We start from the raw sequence: 19,972 nt of genomic DNA, 5'->3' as shown, positions 1-19,972 counted from the left end.
CCCCTGGCTAAGAGCAGCCAGGGGCACTTATGACAGCAGCAAATGGTGCAGTGCAAAAGGACTGGTAACCATGCCCATCTTATTACCAATTTATGGTATGGTAGATGGTACAGTATGGCTGGTAACCATCTCTGCTGTCATGCAAAAGCAAGAGCATGCTGCTGTGTAGCGCTGCTGGACCGCCTCTGTCAGCGGCATCTAGTACACATACGGTGACAGGCACAAAAGGCAAAACATGGTTTCCACGCTGTGGCGTCTGCCAGGGCAATCCAGGGAAAACGGGCTTGAAATGATTGTCTGCTGTAGCTTTCCCGGAGGAAGGGATGACTGACGACATTTACCCAGAACCACCCGCGAAAATGGTTTTTGCCCCATTAGGCACTGGGATCTCAACCCAGAATTCACAGAGACAGACTAGACTGTGTTCATTGTTCGCAAAAATTTATCTTTGCAAGGAATTCACTCCCTTTTTCCCATCACACAGCTTCGACTGTCTCCAGACCTGCCACAGCATCCCCCTCACAGAGGCTGGCAAAGATTAGGCGGCGAAAGAAAAAGACACGGGACGAGATGTTTGCTGAACTTATGGGGTGCTCCCGAGACGAGGCAGACCAGCAGAGCCAGTGGAGGGAGACCTTCTCTCTGTACCAGCGCTCACACAGCGAACGGGAGGAGAGGTGGCGTGAGGAAGACAAGCAGGCGACTCAAATGCTGCTTGGACTAATGAGGGAGCATACTGATGAATAAGAAGGGGGGGGAAGGGGGTTGGTAATTTGACAGGACAATCACCTTTACCAGGGTACAGACATGGGGGCAGGATCAGCAGCACGTCACACACACACTGCAGTCAGTATGCACCCTGGTCGGTATGGGAGGTGGTTTGCAGGTTCTGTGTGGGTGGGGGAGTACGTGACTTTGTAGCGGGGGAAGGGGGTTACAGATCTCATGCAACGGTCCCTGTCCTGGACCACAGAGCCACGCAGCAGAGGAATCTGTATTCATCCTCCCCCGCCAAAAGGCCACATAGCCCCCGCACAGAGTCCCAAAAAGGAGGGATGGCAGGCTCCGTTGAAACATCCAGTCCGGCACTACAGACCGCTCTGGGAGCAGGAGCCTGTCATTCCTCGAGTTTACAGGCGGTCTTTACATCACTGCACACCCTACCCAGCACAGTCCGTGTCCCAGTTTCAACCCTGTAACGCAAAGTCATCAATAAAGAAACCTTTGTAAAGTTACAGTGGAACGTGTATTTTATTTTTAAACGTGTGTTGGAAGTTGGGGAAGCGGGGTGGGCGGGGTATGTAACTGCAGATGCTAGTCAACAGTCACTTGGTAAAGAAACAGGGGCAGGTTCAGCTTCTCTGTAAAGAAACTGAACAGTCACAGGTCACACTGCTCACTGCTCGCTGGTACTTGAAGAGTTCCTTGTCGCTGTGCAAGGCGCCTGCACAGAGCTTCACGAGCCAGGGCATTAGCGGGTAGGCTGGGTCCCCGACGATCACTATAGGCATCTGCACATCCCCAAGACTTATTTTGTGGTCCGGGAAGAAACTACCTTCCTGCAGGCATCTAAACAGACCAGAGTTCCTGAAAACACGCACGTCATGAACTTTGCCTGGCCACCCGACGTTGATGTTGGTAAAACGTCCCCCATGGTCCACCAGTGCTCGCAGCACCATTGAAAAGTAGCCCTATTTCTCAGCAGCTGACTGTGGAAGAGGTGGACGATAAGGTGCGAGGAGTTGACAACGGCCATTACTGCAGCGGGATCCGTGCTCAAAGTGCTGTGGCGCCCGCGCTGTCACTGAGCAGAAAAGTGCATGAACAGATTGCCCGCAGGCGCTTTCAGGGAGGGAGGGAGGGCATGACTGACAGTTCAATGATGACAGTTACCCAAAGCCACCCTCGACACATTTTTCCCCCCAGCATGCATTGGGGGGAAATCCCAGAATTCCAATGGGCAGCGGGGAGTGCGGGAACTGTGGGATAGCTTCCCACAGTGCACCGCTTCCAAAGTCGACACTGGCCCCGTTACTGTGGACTCACACAGTCGAACTAGTGTATTTAGTGTGGATACACAACTTCGACTTCATAAGGTCGATTCCACAAATTCGAATTAAGTTGATTTGAAATAGTCTTGTAGTGTAGATGTACCCCTAGTCTCTAATATGGATTCTGATTAAGCAGCACAGACTTGGAGTGGAATGTGGGTTATGTGGGGAGGGATAGCTCAGTGGTTTGAGCATTGGCCTGCTAAACCCAGGGTTGTGAGTTCAATCCTTGAGGGGGCCATTTAGGGATTTGGGGCAAAAATCTATCTGGGGATTGGTCCTGCTTTAAGCAGGGGGTTGGACTAGATGACCTCCTGAGGTCTCTTCCAACCCTGATATTCTAAATCATGTTGCCAGATGGGAGAAGAGTTAATTTGTCTTATTCATTATACGTTATTCCCAATCTCCTCCTTCCACCTAGAAAACACTGCAAGTGCATTTCTACACTCCTTGTTAGGCACAAGGATTTCACCAGCACATTATGCCTCCTCACAGTTTGCTTTAGTTTTTGTACTGCATGCTTGCTTGCTTTTCCCTGTGTTCCTTTTGTAAAAGAAACCACTTGTACCAAGCTTACTCATGTTTTTCCTCTTTTATGTTTTTTGACTCTTGGCTTTGAATGAAGTACTATTTCTGATTCTTAACCTAATTGTTTGCTGGTAATTTTATATTTGCTTCATCCAGTGAGTATGAACAGTATTGCAAAACAGAGTATTGGTTACTCCAATACTAAGGAGTTTTCTGTTTTTGTTCCACATTTTAAAGGTAGGCTCAGATCCTTCTGGAATTTTTTTTCAAGTTGATTAATACAAGAACAAGGGGCCACCAAATGAAATTAATAGGTAGCAGGTTTAAAACAAACACAATAAAGTATTTTTTCACGCAACACACTGTCAACCTCTGGAACTCCTTGCCAGAGGGTGTTGTGAAGGCCAATACTATAATGGGGTTCAAAGGGGAGCTAGATAGATTCATGGAAGATAGGTCCATCAATGGCTATTAGCCACGATGGGCAGGAATGGTGTTCCTAGCCTCTGTTTGCCAGAAGCTTGGATTGGGCGACAGGGCATGGATAACTTGATGATAACCTGTCTGTTCATTCCCTTTGGGGCACCTGCCATTGGCCACTGTCAGAGGACAGGATACTGGGCTTGATGGACCTTTGGTCTGACCCAATATAGCCGTTCTTATGATTGCCTCATCACCCTGTTGTCAAGGTAGAAGTACTACAGTCATTTTACTGGATAAAATAACGCTTTCCTTTTTCTATCTCCAAGGTGTGGATGGGAGGGAAATATAACACATTTAGTATTCCTAGGACATTGAATACTTATGTCAATTTTAGAAATTTATTTATTAATTTGGTACTATTCCTGAATTCAGAGATTTCAAAATGATCAACCAGACAGTAGATTGCTGATCATTTGTAGCAAGTCATATAATGTGTAAGCCATGTGCTACTGTATAGGCTTGAATTACTGACAGTGAGTCCCAATTTTCAGAAATTTGCTAAGGCCTCGATTTCTGAATATGTCGTCTTCCTGCCTAAATAGTCACAAAGTGATGTGATGTCTGGGAGAGCTGTTCAGATGGGGGGAACAAACTCTTAAAGAAAGACACACATTATCCTTCATTTCCCTAGTTGGTTTCCCCAGCAGAGATTCTAATTGGCAGTCTTCTCACAAGACTTGATTTACTCAAATTTAAGCAAACACTAGATTTACAAATACAACTGGAAGAAAAACAAAAGAGGCAGAACAAATATTAACTGTGACATACAGACAAAATTGCTGTCCACAATGACAGCTGAAAAATCCTTTTACTTGAGAACAGACAATGACAGTGGAAGCAAGTCGTTACTCCTACTGCAGAACCATGATCATGCATTGTGGAAATGGACAGAAGTACCAGAGAAGTTGAGATTTACTTGAAATATTGAAGGTTTCCTTTAGATACCTTTTACATATAGGAGAAAAGATGAAGCTCTTGTTCTTTGTAGTATAGAGGAGACAGCAGAAAACAATGAAGATGCCCACTTTTCAAAGACCACCAAATGCAGAATTGTTAAAGACAACAGCATTGCTGAAGTTGCTGAGTTCCATTTAACACCTGGCTGAAGCCACATCATAGTCACCCTGGAGTAAATCATATTAGAGCCTGTAGGAGGGGGGTGAGAAACAGCCACAGACAAATACACAATTAAAATAACGTATTGACTAAGTGACTTAGAAAAGTATTTCAGAATCTATTGACTTATTCTACTTATTATTTCTTAAAGTTCTTACTGAAAGAACTCAGATATCTTAAAGTAGAGATGTAATAGGTATCATGTTGCAAGTACTGTATGGGTGCCACTATACGAATGCCTATGTTAAGCCTCTGAGCATGCCTTATGAACTAGATGTTTCCGAAAGCTTGATAAGTCTTAATATGAGCTGCTTGTGCACAGATTAATAAATAGTATTCTTTCTTCCCAATCTTTTGTCATTAGTGCTTATGATAAATAAAACAACCCATCTTTTTTGCATCCACATAAATAGGGCCATCTATTAAAGAAGTATACTAACTATAAAATCCTGAGATTCATGCCATTTGTAATTACAATTTTGGTGCTTTTCAGTATCCTAATGGATGGTTTATAAAATCTGGATTTTATTTTATTTTGTTGAGTTCTGAAATAACTCTATATAAAAGTAATTAGGCTTCTAATTTTGTAATACCTGTGGTAGGTAGCAATGGTAATGAAAATAGAATCCCTACTTTTTGGTAAGCAGAATGATCACGCAGAGATAGTATTTAAATACTATTCAGTATCACTTGGGTTTATAAAAGAACTACAGTTTAGACAGTTTTTACAAGCCAGCAAAGCTATTAAAAGCCTCTAATAAAAAACTAGGCTCTTATTTTTGTGCTAATACTAATTACTGATAATACATGCTTATGTTTGTCATTCATTATATGGAGCAGTACCAATCAGTGGATGACTGAGTCTCAAGCACTTACACATGTAAATTAACTATTCGATTTTTTTTTCTTTTTTACTTAAGTGAGTCATAATGGAAAGCAGCACTAGGTCATAAAAATCTTTTCTCTTAAATGCTAATGAAATTTCTCCATTCTCTCCATTAGCAGACTCCCCTTATTGGTAATTTGTAGCCTTCTCTTTTGTTCCTGGTTGTAATGAATGCTGGGTACAGAAAAAACCTGAGCTATGAGAACGCTTCAGTTATTGTCTTCTGCTTGCTTACACTGTAAAATTATCTTTCCCTTCCAAAGCTGTACAAGATCAAAAGAAAATAAATTGGCACCCCAGTACACAAAATGACTCTTGCTTTATTAATTATATAGCTTTCAAAAGTTAATTTATTCTGGTAATGCAAAAACACGAAAATTCTGTAACATCAAATAATAACTCAGTAACAGGCCTTTATTCATTGCTTTCTTTTACTTCATTGTAAACATTTGCACTGGAGTGTACATAAATGTTATAATTCTCTTCAATCCTCCATTATGTACTCTGCTCCTGGAAAAGTGTATTCTGCCACAGAAGTGTGTAATTAAAAAAACCCACAAAGTTTGTAGTAAAATAATGTATATCGTTATTTTAAAAATCCAATTCCTGAGATTTTTTTCTGACACAATAAAAAAGTCCAAATTCTTTTTAGATTTGAAATTGTTCTGATTTCTTGTCAGAAATAACACTGGCATTGAAGCAGTTGTAAAAAATGTAGTTTCTGCACACTCAAACAGAAACTTAAACAGTGATCTTAACTGTCAAATTAAATAATGTAAGCACAACTTTCCTTTACGTGTCTTGAGTTTTGAAGACAACTTTGGAAGTTTCTGACGTTTTAATAATTCAGAAGAGCCTTCAGGAAAACATCAGTACCTGACATGTAAGCAGCTACACTCAACAGGTTGTGTGTTCCTCAGCCAATACATACATACCTTGATAGAAGTATAATAACTGTCCTGAACACACCAGAGAGTTGCTGGATGATACATGCACTCCATGGAGTGTGTTATTGAACATATTGTTGAGGAAGAAAAGAAAATATAATAAAAAATCACTAAATATTAGTCCTCCCACAAGAACTAGGTGAATGGTTGCTGAAGGATGGATCACAGGGAAGGAGCTTTCCCTCATTGTCTCCAAACTAGCTGTCAGGAGCAGAGTCTAAGGCTATGTCTACACTATGGACTTTACAGTGGCACAGCTGTACCGCTGCAGCTGCGCCGCTGTAAGGTCTCCTGTGTAGCTGTTCTGTGCTGGCAGGAGAGCGCTCTCTTGCCAGTATAGTTAAACCACCCCCAGTGAATGGCAGTAGCTATGTCAGCGTGAGAGCATCTCCCACCGATATAGCCCAGTCCACACTGGCACTTTTGATAGTGAAACTTATGTTGGTCATGGTGTGGTGTTTTTTCACACCCCTGACCAACAAAAGTTTTGCTGACAAAAGTGCTAGGGTAGACAAAGCCTGAATCTTTCCTCCTTTCCCCCTCTTTGCCTTGGTTCACCACAAATTGGTGGATTAGGTGGAGGCTGCAGTGGCTTCAACTACTTAACCCTCAAACCCCCAAAAGTTTAAGGCCAAATATACACACAAAACTTTTGCCAGTATAGTAATGTTGGTTAAGGGTGTGGGGTTTTTTTGTATGATGTTTTATACCAGCAAAAACCCTATTGTAGGCACAGTTATATTGGTAAAGAAGTGCTTTTATTTGGGGAACGGCATGAGCTATATCAGCAAAAGCACTCTTGACGGTATAAGGTACGTCTACACTAGGAGGCTATACTGGCAAACATTTTCTAATGTAGACTAAGGCCTGGTCTGCACTAGGAATTTAAAAACCAACACCTCTGAGAGATGTGGCTATACTGACCTAAGCCCTGGTATAGATAGCACTAGGTCAATGGGAGAATTCTCCCGTCGACCTAGCTATCGCCTCTCAGGGAGGTGGATTACCTATGCCAGCAGGAGAAACCCTCCTGTCAATGTAGGTAGCGTCTTCACTGAAGCGCTACACAAGCACCACCGCAGCAGTACAGCTCTGCATTTTATGTGAAGACATGTCTCTAGCTACTGCCTCTCAGGGAGGTGGATTACTTGTGCCAACAGGAGCATTTTTAGTGTAGACATACCCTAGGACTAAGGCTCCAATCCTTTAATTGATAACACATAGCTGGACTGTTTGGCCTGTGAAAAGCATGGCTTTATGTGGGTATAGCAGTCCACCCACGTGTTATCTATTGCAGGATTGGAGCCTGCAGCTCCAGACCTACAATCCAGATAGGCAGAGACCCCCTTGTGGGATCAGGGCCTAAATTAAGACAAAGCATAACAAGTTGATGTAATGAACAATAGGAGAGAAAGTGCGAGGGAAACATAGATAACAGTAGTTAAGATGGTTTAGTTATTGGGTACATTGATTTTTTTTTTATCAGCCTGTGAGATTCTGTAACCCCTATAGTATACTGTCATATCTAATTTTTCTTCTGTTCAGAAAAGTTTATTACATTTTTCTCCATTCTGACACATAATATTACACATGCTGCAAGTCCATACTATCAGTTTCTAGATACCATACAGTTAGGTAAAACTAGCCTTAGTAAATAGTTTGTTTAAGAATTTTCACTTTGCTGCTTGTTGTTAATTTTTTTCAGTATTAATTGTAGTGCCCAATTTTTTTCATGTTTTTTAAGTGAATGTTTTGTCTGAAGGTTAGAAGAGGCTGACTATGCTGGAAGTGACTGCAGTGCCTTTTGATTATTCATGGACAGTAATAGAAGGCACTTAAAAAGAACAATGAAATTGCTTATTTTTGTGATGGGCCATCTGTTGAATTGTTTTGTACAACAATCACACAATAGTATCTATGTCATATCATTCTATTTTCTACAGCAGCTGATTATGTATAGTTGGCTACTTGTCCTTATTTCTGAAGAACCATGACCATTTAAAGTCACCTCTACCAACCTTTACTAGAAAGGTAATAGAAATGTAAAACAGCTGGTGTGTATTTTCTTTCTTTATCTTCTGTTTTTCATGTTGGTTCTAATTAATTAGGCCTCTTTGAAATGTGTAGGTCTGTTTTCTGTGTCTCCCACCTGTAGTTTTATAATAGAAGTTAACATGGAATCATTTAGCAATTGGTAAAGAAATGATGGGGTTCTGTAATAAAGAGCAGGCAAGTTTTAAAAGATTGCCATGCGTTCCCTGCTTATTAATTATCTCCTTTATTTCCCCCTCCCCCACAAGCAATAATTAGAATCTTTCTCCAGAATTTTACTAACAAGCCAGTTTTTTTCTGACTATGAAACCATTTGCAGATCTATTATGGCAGAAGTTGAAAGCAAGAAAAACAATTGTGTTGTCTTTCACAGGTCACTGACATTGCTGATGCCATGATTCTGAAACAGCTTTTTGAAAATCTGTTCCAAAACGGGGTTGTCGTTGTGGCAACATCCAATAGGCCACCTGAAGGTAAAAACAAACATGCTACCAGTATGATACAAGTACAGTGAAATTAACACATTTCTTATAAAAGCCACTTTACATTTATTCAAATTTAGTGGTGATAAAATCTCTAGTTTTAAAATCTCTAGTTTTAAAAATCTGTGGTATTCTTTCCATGCCATGCAGACCCCTCCTAGTTTTCTCTTATATATGGAAGAAAGGGTCCATCCTGGGTCCTACCCTCTCTTCTCTTCCCCCCCCCCCCCCAAATAATTTTTTCTCTACTTCTACAGCATCTTTAAGTGATGTTTCTAACCCTTCCTATCTCTACAATGGAGAGAAAAGCTGATAAACTGCCTCAGGATTGGGTGGGCTCAAGGACACAGGCAGCGCCTGGCCAGCAGAAGGGAGAGGGAATGAGTAACTGTTTCTTCCCTCCCTATTCTTAGGTTATGGGCTTGTCTTCACTACTGTGCTACATCAGTGCCGCTGCAGCTACATCAGTGGGAGAGCGTCTCCCACTGACATAGTGTGGTGTAGACACCACTTTAAGTCAGTGTAACTTACGTCGCTCACAGAGGTGACTTTCCCACACCCCTGAGTAAGTGACGTAAGTTACATCGATTTAATCAGTGGTATAGACAAGCCCTATGTCTACGCTATGAGCTCAGGATGTGATTTCCCCTTCTTGTGAACACATACTCACACTAGCTCTCGTTGTGCTAGCACATGTATAAATAAGGAAGCCGTGGTAGCACGGGTAGCCACCCGCAGCGGAAGCATGGCTGAGCTGTGCCAAATACAAACCTGCCTGAACCTGGTGTGTAAATACTTGATACGGCTCAGCCATGCCTCCAGTGCCACTACCGTGGCTACACTTGTGCTAGCTCAATGCCAAGAGCCACCAAGAGCCTCTGTCCCCAACTGCTTTGACATCACACACAAGAACTTGCGATATATTGGTTTAGAGAACTCTTTAAAAATTCTTCACAATAATATTTAATAAATAAAAGGAAGACTTGATATGAACATTTCATGGAGCTCTTAACTATACAAGGCTTTAGCCAAAGAGGGTCAATAAACTAATCTTATAACTTTTTGGTAGCCAAATAACACTTCTAAGAGACAATTAATGCAATGGTATTAATTAGCATAATATTTGGGGTTTTTTTATTTATATGAAGTTTCATCCAAGAGCGAAAGGCTTTCAAGTTGCACTAATTTTCTTTTTTAGAAGAGAATCACTTAAGCTTTAAAATACAGATTTTTTTCTCCATTTTAATAGTCAGAGAGAGGGGGAAATGTTATGTCTTTCAACCTTCAGTTATTATTGTACTTTTATCCTTCTTTGAACAATTGTAATTAAGTCAAGATATAATTAACACAACTAAGGGCTGGTCTACACTACGGGGGAAAATCGATCTAAGATACGCAACTTCAGCTACGTGAATAACGTAGCTGAAGTCGAAGTATCTTATATCAAATTACCTACTGTCCTCACAGCGCGGGATTGATGTCCGTGGCTCCCCATGTCAACTCCGCTACTGCCGTTCAGGTTGGTGGAGTTCCGGAGTCGACAGGAGCGCGTTCGGGGATTGATATATCGCGTCTAGATGAGATGCGATATATCGATCCCCGAGAAATCGATTGCTACCCGCCGATACGGCGGGTAGTGAAGACGTACCCTAAGTGAAAGAGAAAAAGGCAAATTGGATGGGTGCATAGTGTGGTTGGAAGCCATCTCTAAAAAGGATAGCTTCAAACACCCCAAAGTTCTGCTTGTAGATCATGAGTTTGGGCTTGGGCCTACCTGTTCACTTCAAAATGTTAGTCTGTGAACAATTGGCTAGATTCTGGTGCTCGCCCCGATAGTGTATGTTGCTCCCGTGGTGTATAGGGACCATAAAGGGACTGCAATAGCCCGAGGGAGAATTCACCTAGCCAGAGGCAACATGTAACTCTGGATAGTGGGGGGCACAGTTGAAAGGTTCTGTGGGGTCATGTGACTGCCCCACATATTGCCTCTGCCTCCGTCCCCTGAAACTTGATATGTATGTAGACAACATACACTGGCAACTACCTCTTCCTCCTCCTGCTCTTTGTCCCTCTGGCTGCCCAGCCCCTTGCAGAGCTTGCAGGCATCCCTCCCTGCCCGAGTTATCCTCAATCAATTTAGCAATTGTTCAAAACAAGACCAACAAAAGTGGCAACACTGTTGGAATGCGCGGTCCCCCATGTGCCATTAGGATGGATGGTGCCAGGGTGGGATGTTGCTTTGGGCAATTAACAAGAATTTGGAGACTTACCAATCACTTTTTGTTGGAGGGGTAAATATGACACCCCCAAATCACCTTCTCTTTGAGAGGCACATTGAATGCTGCTGCAGCTCCTCTTCCCAATCTCAAAGATGCCCCCAACTCACCTTAGCAGGCAGTCTGCAAAGAGGCAGTGAGAAGCACTGGGACTCCAGCAGCAGGGAAGGAGAAGCAGCACCATATCGTGTGTGTGTGGGGGAAGCTCAGTCAGCCAACCAGCAGCTTCCTTACCCCTCCCCATGCTGCTGGGCAGCCTGGCAAGAGGCGTCCTGAGAAATCGGAGTGGGAGAGGGAGCATGTGACCCTGTGTCCCCACCACATGGCACCTCTGCCCCTAGTGCAGGAGCTGCATAGGGCTGGCCCAAAGGGGATGTCAAGGGGAACGTCCATAGCATTGTGGTGCCATGGGTTAGGGCAGCCACCCCACCCTCCTTCGTCTGTGCACACAGAATGTATTCCAGCATCTAAAGATGAGTGTCTGAAATGAAATTCTCCCCAGTAAAGGGCATTGGGTTAATACACTACATTTGTTCTTAGTAAGGTATCCAAAAGGGGTGCCAGGTGTCTGGTTTTCAACCAGAACACCCAGTCAAAAAGGGGCCTGGCCGCTGCAGTCAGCACACCTGACCGGGCCGCAAAAAGTCCGGTTGGTCAAAGTGGCAGGCTCCATGCCCAGCTCCACGCAGCTTCCGGGAAGCAGCTGGCATGTCCCTCCAGCTCCTAGGTGGAGGGGCAGTCAGGGGGGCTCCATGTGCTATCCCCACCCACAAGTGCCACCCCAAGTGCTGGCTTTGTAGCTCCCATTGGCCAGGAGTCATGGCCAATGGGAGCTGTGGGAGCGGCACTTATAGGCAGGGGCAGCCTTCTGCCTAGGAGCCAGAGGGACGTGCCGGCTGCTTCCTGGGAGCTGTGCGGACTTCCTCCATCTCTGGGAAATACCAGGGCTACCTGAGGTCATGCCTACCTGGAGGCTGAACCCGCTCCTGCACCTCTGCCCCAGCCTTGAGCCCCCTCCCACACTCTGAACCCCTCAGCCCCAGCCCGGAGCCCTCTCGCGCAGCCCTGGCCCCACCCCAGAGCCTGCAGCCAGAGCCCTCAACCCCTCCCACACTCTGAACCCGTGTCCCAGCCCAGAGCTCCCACCCACACTCCGAACCCCTCATCCCCGGCCCAACCCCAGATCCCCAGCCAGAGCGCTCACCCCTTCCCACACACCAACCCTCTTCCCCAGCCTGGAGCCCCCTCCTACACTCCAAACCCCTCATCCCCACCCCCAAGCCCAGAGCTCCCCCCTGCATCCTAAACCCCTCATCCCCGGCCCCACCCCAGAGCTCGCACCCCCAGCTGGAGCTCTCACCCCCTCCCACACCCCAACTCCCTGCCCCAGCCCTGTGAAAATGAGCAAGGGTTGGGGGAGAGCGAGCGACGGGGTGGGGGGGGGAACGTGAACAGGGGCGGGGCCTCAGGGAAGGGGCAGGGCAAGGGTGTTCGGTTTTCTGCAGTTAGAAAGTTGGCAACCCTAGTATCCAAACTCAGGATTGACTTAAGGATTTTTTCCCCTCTCTTTCTGGATACAAAGAGGCAAGATAGCAGTCTGGTTAGAGAAAACACTGGCCAAGACACTAGTGCCACACTTAGTAATGTTACGTTTACTGCTTTCCACTGGAACATGAGTGAAATGTCAAGGTGTGATTTCTGGAATCCCAGCTTCACTCCTCTGCCAAAATCCACTTACCACATTTTCCTTGTCCTCTCTAAAAGGAAAAATAATGCAATAAAAATAAGGCCTCTACAGCTGTTCTTAATTCATAGATGAGTTAATTTAAATAACTTCATTATTTGTATTACAGCATGTTTTTAAAATATTTCCAGGCAAAAAAAATCATTTTTAATGATCACTGTTTCTACCTGTAAACTTGCATTCATTTAAATGTGTTGCTTATTTAAAAAATTGTGTTTTGCCATAAATGTTAGAGAACTGTGTGAAAAGTGGTACATGACTGTGTACAACTTTGTTAGTAATTAGGTTTCAGAATCTGATTCACTAGTATCCAGATTTCCTATAAACATCGTCTTACTATTCTGGTTCCTGTGAATCACTTTGTCAGTACTCTCTTGATTTGTCAGGCATAGTGCATCCTCCCTCCACCATTGTGTTCATACTGCACCTAGTACAATGAGACCCAGTCTAATTATGGCTTTCAGGCATTACTGCACTTGAAATGTTTTATATAGGTATGGCAGAATTCAATTTTTGTGTTGTTGTTTTTTTAATCATTTCAACTGATAATATTGGTATTTATGTTTAAGCATTTTTTCAAATTTTATTAAATTAAATTTTCACAGTTGCAGGAAATTATGGGATAGTTTGACAATGGAGAGGGGGATCAGACAGTAATTATTTCATGACAGTAGTAATGCATAAATGTTAAGGCTTTATAACCATTAAAACACAAATTGTCGATGTTGCATGTAAAAATATACAATGTAAATATCCTTAAATGAAACCCTAATACGTTCTCAAGCAGCATTTTTCTTACTTTGCCGATCTATACATTTAAATGTTTATAGATTTAATTTTTTGTTGGTTTGCCTGTGTGTATGGTGAAATCAACATATACCAACATTTAGTGATAAAAATCTAATCCTTATATAATAATAATCTGATATGGTCTGTGTCAGAAGCAGGGGAATTTAGGTGGGCAGTTGTAACAGAGTGTCTACCTTCTTCTGTTGACCTGCCCTGTAATAAAGTGTTACGACCTTGCAGTCAGATGGAGACTTGTATTAATGAAGTGAAGTAGCACATCATAACTATGGTATGATGATGAAGCTGTAATGGAACTATTCATCCTGTCCCTACAGTTACATAGTTTCCAGAAAAGAGAACTTTTAACTATAGATATAAAATTCTGTTTTACCGGTTATATTTATTAATGTATATTTTCTTTCATAAATGTCAAATATGCATTTAATTATAAAATATTTTAATAAATTAAACCTTTTTTTAAAGGTTATGTATTTATTTGTAATATTTTATTGTTTTTCTACAAATCAAATTGTATTTTCTTGCCTTGAAAAAAATGGTATATCTGATGGGAATTATTAGAAGACCAAGGGAGTAACCCTAATCAACCAAATAAAGACATTACCAACTCTGAATTTCTTCGTATTTCAAATCTTTTTACAAAAAAAAAATAATCCTTCGGATTAAGCCTTTGCATATTTTGGCCTTATATTTGCACTGATTGATACATAACATTTCCAATTCTTTTATGAGCTTATTTTAATACAAAGGTTTTGTATCTCTTCTGCTAAAATCACTTAGTTCTCATTAGAGATTTAAATCTAATTTCACTGAATCTCTTTTGAGATTTTCTTGGGCTGTTCTGCCTCCCCCCCCATTAAGAATGTAATGAATTTCATGCAGCAAAGAATAGAAATCAATTTCAATTCCCTTTCATTCCTTTATCTCTCTAACAGCATAGAGCTTTATTTGCTAGATTAAAAGACAAGATGGCATTATTATTAAGGGGCAAAGCTAAGTAGCAAAACTAGTACCAGTTTTCTCTTTCAGACCTCTATAAAAATGGGCTTCAGAGAGCTAACTTTGTACCATTCATCGCTGTGCTGAAGGTAAGGAAAGTCACTTGTTGAATGCTTTCTTTCTTCGCCTGTCATATTGATGATCAAGGGTTTGTACAGGATTGCTTCAATCTTACTTTCAGAAAAAATGTTTAATTATTATGGGATTGAAGCAAATTGTAATAGAGGGGGGAACAACTTTTCATCTATAACATTAATATCTGGATTTAACGGAAAAGCTGAACATGTAACAGGGCAAAATGTTAACTTCTATAAGTAACACAGTAGAAAATATTTGTTTGGACAGAATTTTATTACAGCTGTGTATGTGCAAGTTGAGATTGTAATATTTCTGTAATTATTATACAAATGTTGCTGCAATATTTTTTTGACTTTTTAGAATTATCATGCTAGCATACTTTTCCCAAGCCAGTGGCATTTTCTTTAAAGATGTTATCTTAAAATGTAATCACTCCATCAATGTAGGCTTTGCAACTGAAAAACTACACTAAGTAAAGGAATAGTTACTCCTATATTTTCAATTATACAATAAGTAATTTTTTGAAGTTATCACATTGTCTACTTTTGCTTTTTATTTAATCTCTCATTTCTGCTCCCATACACATGCTTCTTTCTTGCCTTGTCTCACCCTTTCCCTCCCTCTCCCCCACCTCACATGCTTTCCTTGTCACTTAATCCAGCTGCTCAGGGGAGAAGAGGAACCTACTACCAATCTGCTTCATTCTTTCCTCCCTGCTTGTGGACATTTTTATTTTGCTTGTGGCTAACATATGGCTGGATTCAACACCTTATTGCCAAGCTTTCTTTTACTGTGATGTCCGTGGACACCTAGACAAGCACTATAAGAATTAGCACCATGGGATCATTCAGCTCTCTGCAGGCAACCAGCAATTGTTACATACAGCACAGTTTGGGAACCATTCTGCTACACCACCACTTTAATTGCTGGGTCTCATTGTTTCTCACTCAGAAAAAGAATTGTTTCTCTGGAATTTGACTGTCCCTCACTTTTTCAAAATTCAAGTCCAACTTACATGTAAATACATTTTCTTCTATGTAAGTGGCTTTCTGAGTGGGGATGGCCAAGACTCCAGTACTACATGGCAAGGGGAATTTAAATTCTGTAGGAAGCTCCCTGACGTCTGCATACTCTGGTGTGACAAACTGGAAATTCTGCAACAGCTTCATTTAAATTCAAAATGGAGGTTTTCATTGGGGTAAATATGAATAATGCAGTCAGTTGAGTAACCACTGGGGTTGGTTTGTTTTGATAATAAATAAAATGAATGTATGCAGTATCGACACTTTCAGGTTTTGGTATGGCACAGATTTTTTAATTCACAAAAGGTAATTGTATTGTAGAAGTTAAGGGAAAGGAAGTTGGAGGTTTTGGTATCTACAGATCAGTGAGAAACAGTTTGGGATTGTGGGATAAATATATTAATTGGATATTTCTGCTAAAGTGATCAGCAGTGAAATAGTTAACAGTGCCTGGGATTTTTCAATGAGGCCTAAGGGAGTTAGACACTCAATTCCCCTTGAAGTTTCATGGTAATAGGACCCATAATTGCTTTAGGCCCCTTTGAAAATCCCATTCAGTGTTGACATTTAAACTTATCAGGCTTCAAAATTAACATCTCATTGAGATAAATGTGGCAGTTCACATGTCCCTGAATTACTGTTTCATGCTGTCAGGAAGGCAATGTTGAAAGGTTTTCTTCATAACCATAAAAGTTATAAACTTAATTAAAAATTAAAGTATAGGCCACATCTACACTACAGCTGCTGCAGCAGCATAGCTACAGTGCTGCAACTTATGGCACTATAGCACCATAGTGTAGAGCAGTGGTCTCAAACTAGGGCCTCCACTTGTTCTGGGAAAGCCTCTGGCGGGCCAGGCCAGTTTGCTTACCTGCCGCGTCCGCAGGTTCGGCCGATCGCGGCTCCCACTGGCCGTGGTTCGCCACTCCAGGCCAATAGGGGCTGCAGGAAGGGTGGCCAGCATGTCTCTCAGCACGCGCTGCTTCCTGCAGCCCCCATTGGCCTGGAGCAGTGAACCGTGGCCAGTGGGAGTCGCAATCGACTGTACCTGCGGACACGGCAAGTAAACAAACTGGCCCGGCCCGCCAGGGGCTTTCCCGGAACAAGCGGCAGCCCTAGTTTGAGAACCACTGGTGTAAGAAGCCTCTACATCTACAGAAGGGGTTTTCCATCAGTGTAGTTAATCCAACTCTCTGAGAGGTGGTAGCTAGGTCGACGGAAGAATTCTTCTGTCGACCTAGCCACACCTATACTGGGGGTTAGGTTGACCTAACTACAGTGCTCAGGGTGTGAAATTTTTTACAGCCCTGAGCACTAGATCTAGGTCAATCTAATTTTTAAGTGTAAACCAGGCCTGAGGTTCTCAAACACAATTCTGCAGCCAGGGGCATATTCTGCAGCAAATTCTTTGCTCCTAGAACATGCTGGGCCCTAATTCTTAGGAGTAATTGTAACTTAATTAATTTCCTGAGCTGCAACACTGTGTTCAGCTTGCATCACTGGAACCTTCCCTTTATCTTGTCATTAATCAGTCTTTTCTTCTTGGACTTCTTCATTCCTTACTGAGAGTATGTGTGTGTGTATATATTGCTGTAATTGCTGGGTTTATGGAATCTTTATCTTGCATACTTATTTGAGGTTTATCGTCTTTCTTTTTGCTAGCAAAAAAAAGTAATGACTACATGCTTTTAAACCAGATTGCTACCTTGACTGTTAAAGGTATTTCAAGATTTTAGGCAGGACCTTACATATGGAATATTAAGAGATACCTTCTTGGTCCTGAGCTTAGTTATTGGGGTAATCTTTGTGTTTTCTTTATTCTGTGTTCTTTATATGTTTCATGTTACTTTGTTTTTAAATACTTCTGTAATTAAATCCATCTTTAACATTAGTTTAGTAAATGTTACTGTACTTGTAAATAATTTGGATCCCCCTTAAAACTTTCAAAGCAAATCATAGGAGGCAGGCAACACGATTCTGTCCTCAATAACAAACACTGAACAATGGTGACAATGTATATAAAATAAAGAATGACCTTCAAAACTCATATTTTTAATACGGCATTTGTGGGAGCATGGCAGTCATTTTTTTAAATTGAATAAATTTAAAAATGAGACATAAAAAATTGTCTCAAGTGGTGGAATACAGTTCAGAAGATGTGGACATAAACTAATTTTTTGGCCGCCATAGGCATTTACCATAATTTATTCCTCCCAAAAGCATGACGCTTGTATGTGAACTATATCATTGCATTCACGTACCTTGTCTCATTATAACCACCATTTCCTGTTCATGTTCACAATTATGCTATTTGAGCTTTTAAAAAACGTACACACACACAAATTAAACTGAAGGTCTTCCTTGAAATTTTCCATGACAATCTAACTTGAGAAGAAAATGTTAAATTGGTTGCTTATGAATGGTCTTCATCCTGACGCCATCTTCAACTGAGTCCACAGACCATGAGTTAGTTCATCCTCAGCCCCTCCCTAAGGTTTGGCTTTATGGACAATTAAAAACCAATAAAACATTAATCATCTGCCCTAACTGCATATAGGATTTCTCTCTGGGGTCTCTTCTGTTCTCAGTTCCCTTTACACATATAGATTGTCTCCCAGTTTCATATATCCTGCTTGGAGCTAATTGGACGCACCTGCCACCATAACTCAGCAGTAATTACCCTGAATCATAATGTAGGTTTTAGCACCCGAATCCAGAGTGACTCAGCAGAAGAGGCTTTAATTTCCTATACCAGGTCTTAGGGAGTGCTCTTTAGTGGGAGGAAAAGTACCATGGCATATTTCTGAAAAGAGCTGCTTCTCTCCAAACAATGTCAATTTCAAGCTGCCTGCTTTAAACCTCAATATGTTCAAGAGGGACCTGAGACTGGTGGGACGGAGAAAGCACTTGGAATAATTGGAAGGAACTAGCTTCTCACCCTTTGAGAGTAACTGTCACCGTGTTGTCAATGTGGTGCACAATTTAGGAGTTGTAATGCATTAGACACTGCTGCTCCTAGACACATTGATAGTAGTAGTGGCCAGAAACCTCTTTCCCCATCTTTTGCTCATCAGCAAATTACCCTTTATTTTCAGATACAGACTTAACCCACATTCATCCTTTCTTTCATTGTCTCCAAGTTGTATTATTGCAAGGCCTATGTTTTTTCATTCCTGAATCAGTTTTTGTGGGGTGAGCAAGAAGGAATATCAGTTCAACACTAGTGATGCAGATTGGTTGGGCCCCAAAGTCGGGGAGACACGGGAGGCAGATGTGGGTCAGGGGAAAACATTTTTTTAAAGTAATTCACAAGATTTATACCTTTGGCATTTTGTTTATATGCTTGTCTATCTTGCCTTTTTATATTGTAAACTCATCAGGGCATGGATTGCATCTTCCATTTGTTTGTACAGCACTTAGCACAATAGGGCCCTAATCCCGCTTAGGGTCTTTGGGAGCTATTGCAATAAAAATAATAAATAATATCTGGGTTTGATTGCAAAGACCATATATAAGCTCCAGTTAGTTCAATTTATGGGATCCTACTTCCCAAGTGGGATTCACCAATGAGATCACACTGGCAGTTCTTCATGGAGTACACTTGGCTCCCTATCCAATTCTAGATCCATTCTGAAGTCCGGGTTCAATTCTTTAAAGCTGTCAGTAGGTTAAGGCTTAGCTATTTCAGAGAATACAGAGTGAATGGCAACTATCAGCTGTAGCTGCGTTGTACAAGGATGCCGTGGCTGAAACTCTGCAGGGTAGAGTATTCATTATAAAAGGGCTTGGTTTTCAACCACTGGACATCAGGTTGAAACCAAATCTTGATGCTTTTAGAGTTTAATGTAAAACCAGATTCTCTGAGCAAACCAAAAGATTGCTTCAGAAAAACTCAGCAACAAGAAACGAGAGTCTTACTTTAAAATGTGATGTAAACAAGGAAGGAGTGGGGAGTATCATCTGTTGGGACAGAATTCCTTGTCTGAATTATGTGTCTGGCCTGTGGTGGTTAGAAATGAAAGCATTAGAAATATGTCAGCATTGCTTAAATTGAAGTATCTCTTTTCATGACAGATTTTTACACAGTCCTAAAATGAAACAAATATAAAGTTGGGGAGGAGACATTTTTGCCCAGTGTTGCCTCCTCCATGATCCTGCCCCTCTTGTAGGTGTATGGATTTCAGAGAAAAAAACTGTTGCTAAATATTCATATAGATTTGTAATCTTCCACCAATCAGGTTGTTTCTTCAGTCCATACCATTTTTAAAATATAATATACCACAGATATGAAATATTTTGGTGAAAATCCCATAATTCCATAATTGCATACATACTTTTCTGAGGTGCTGTTAGTTTTGGGGCCTTTCAAAGTAAGCAGGTATGGGGCAAAGTTTTTTCGCATTCACAAAAATTTCTCAACAGCACAGCTTACTTGGTTCTCACAAACAAGTGCTCAGCTTCAGTTTGCCAAATGCTTTGAGAATGCAAGTACTCCACAAAT

General features: G+C 41.7%; 1 protein-coding gene across 5 annotated transcripts in view; it reads left to right on the top strand.

Moving 5' to 3' along the window:
* The window catches only part of AFG1L (AFG1 like ATPase), a 139,327-nt gene that overhangs the window by 58,199 nt on the left and 61,156 nt on the right, over positions 1 to 19,972 (top strand). For 4 of the 5 annotated variants that reach the window (XR_005595534.1, XM_039528465.1, XM_039528466.1 and 1 more), the window contains exons 6-7: positions 8,437 to 8,536; positions 14,402 to 14,460. The exons of the other annotated variant lie outside the window; for it this stretch is intronic. Coding sequence is in view for 3 of the 4 variants with exons in the window: in XM_039528465.1 (XP_039384399.1) it covers positions 8,437 to 8,536; positions 14,402 to 14,460 (159 nt within the window). In the remaining variant the exon portion in view is untranslated. The remainder of the gene's footprint in view (positions 1 to 8,436; positions 8,537 to 14,401; positions 14,461 to 19,972) is intronic. 5 annotated transcript variants of the gene reach the window in all.

This window comes from Mauremys reevesii, linkage group 3 (assembly GCF_016161935.1).
Source record: "Mauremys reevesii isolate NIE-2019 linkage group 3, ASM1616193v1, whole genome shotgun sequence".
Lineage (NCBI taxonomy): Eukaryota > Metazoa > Chordata > Testudines > Geoemydidae > Mauremys > Mauremys reevesii.
The sequence above is the reverse complement of the archived record's forward strand: the minus strand, read 5'-3'. Positions and strand labels throughout refer to the sequence as shown.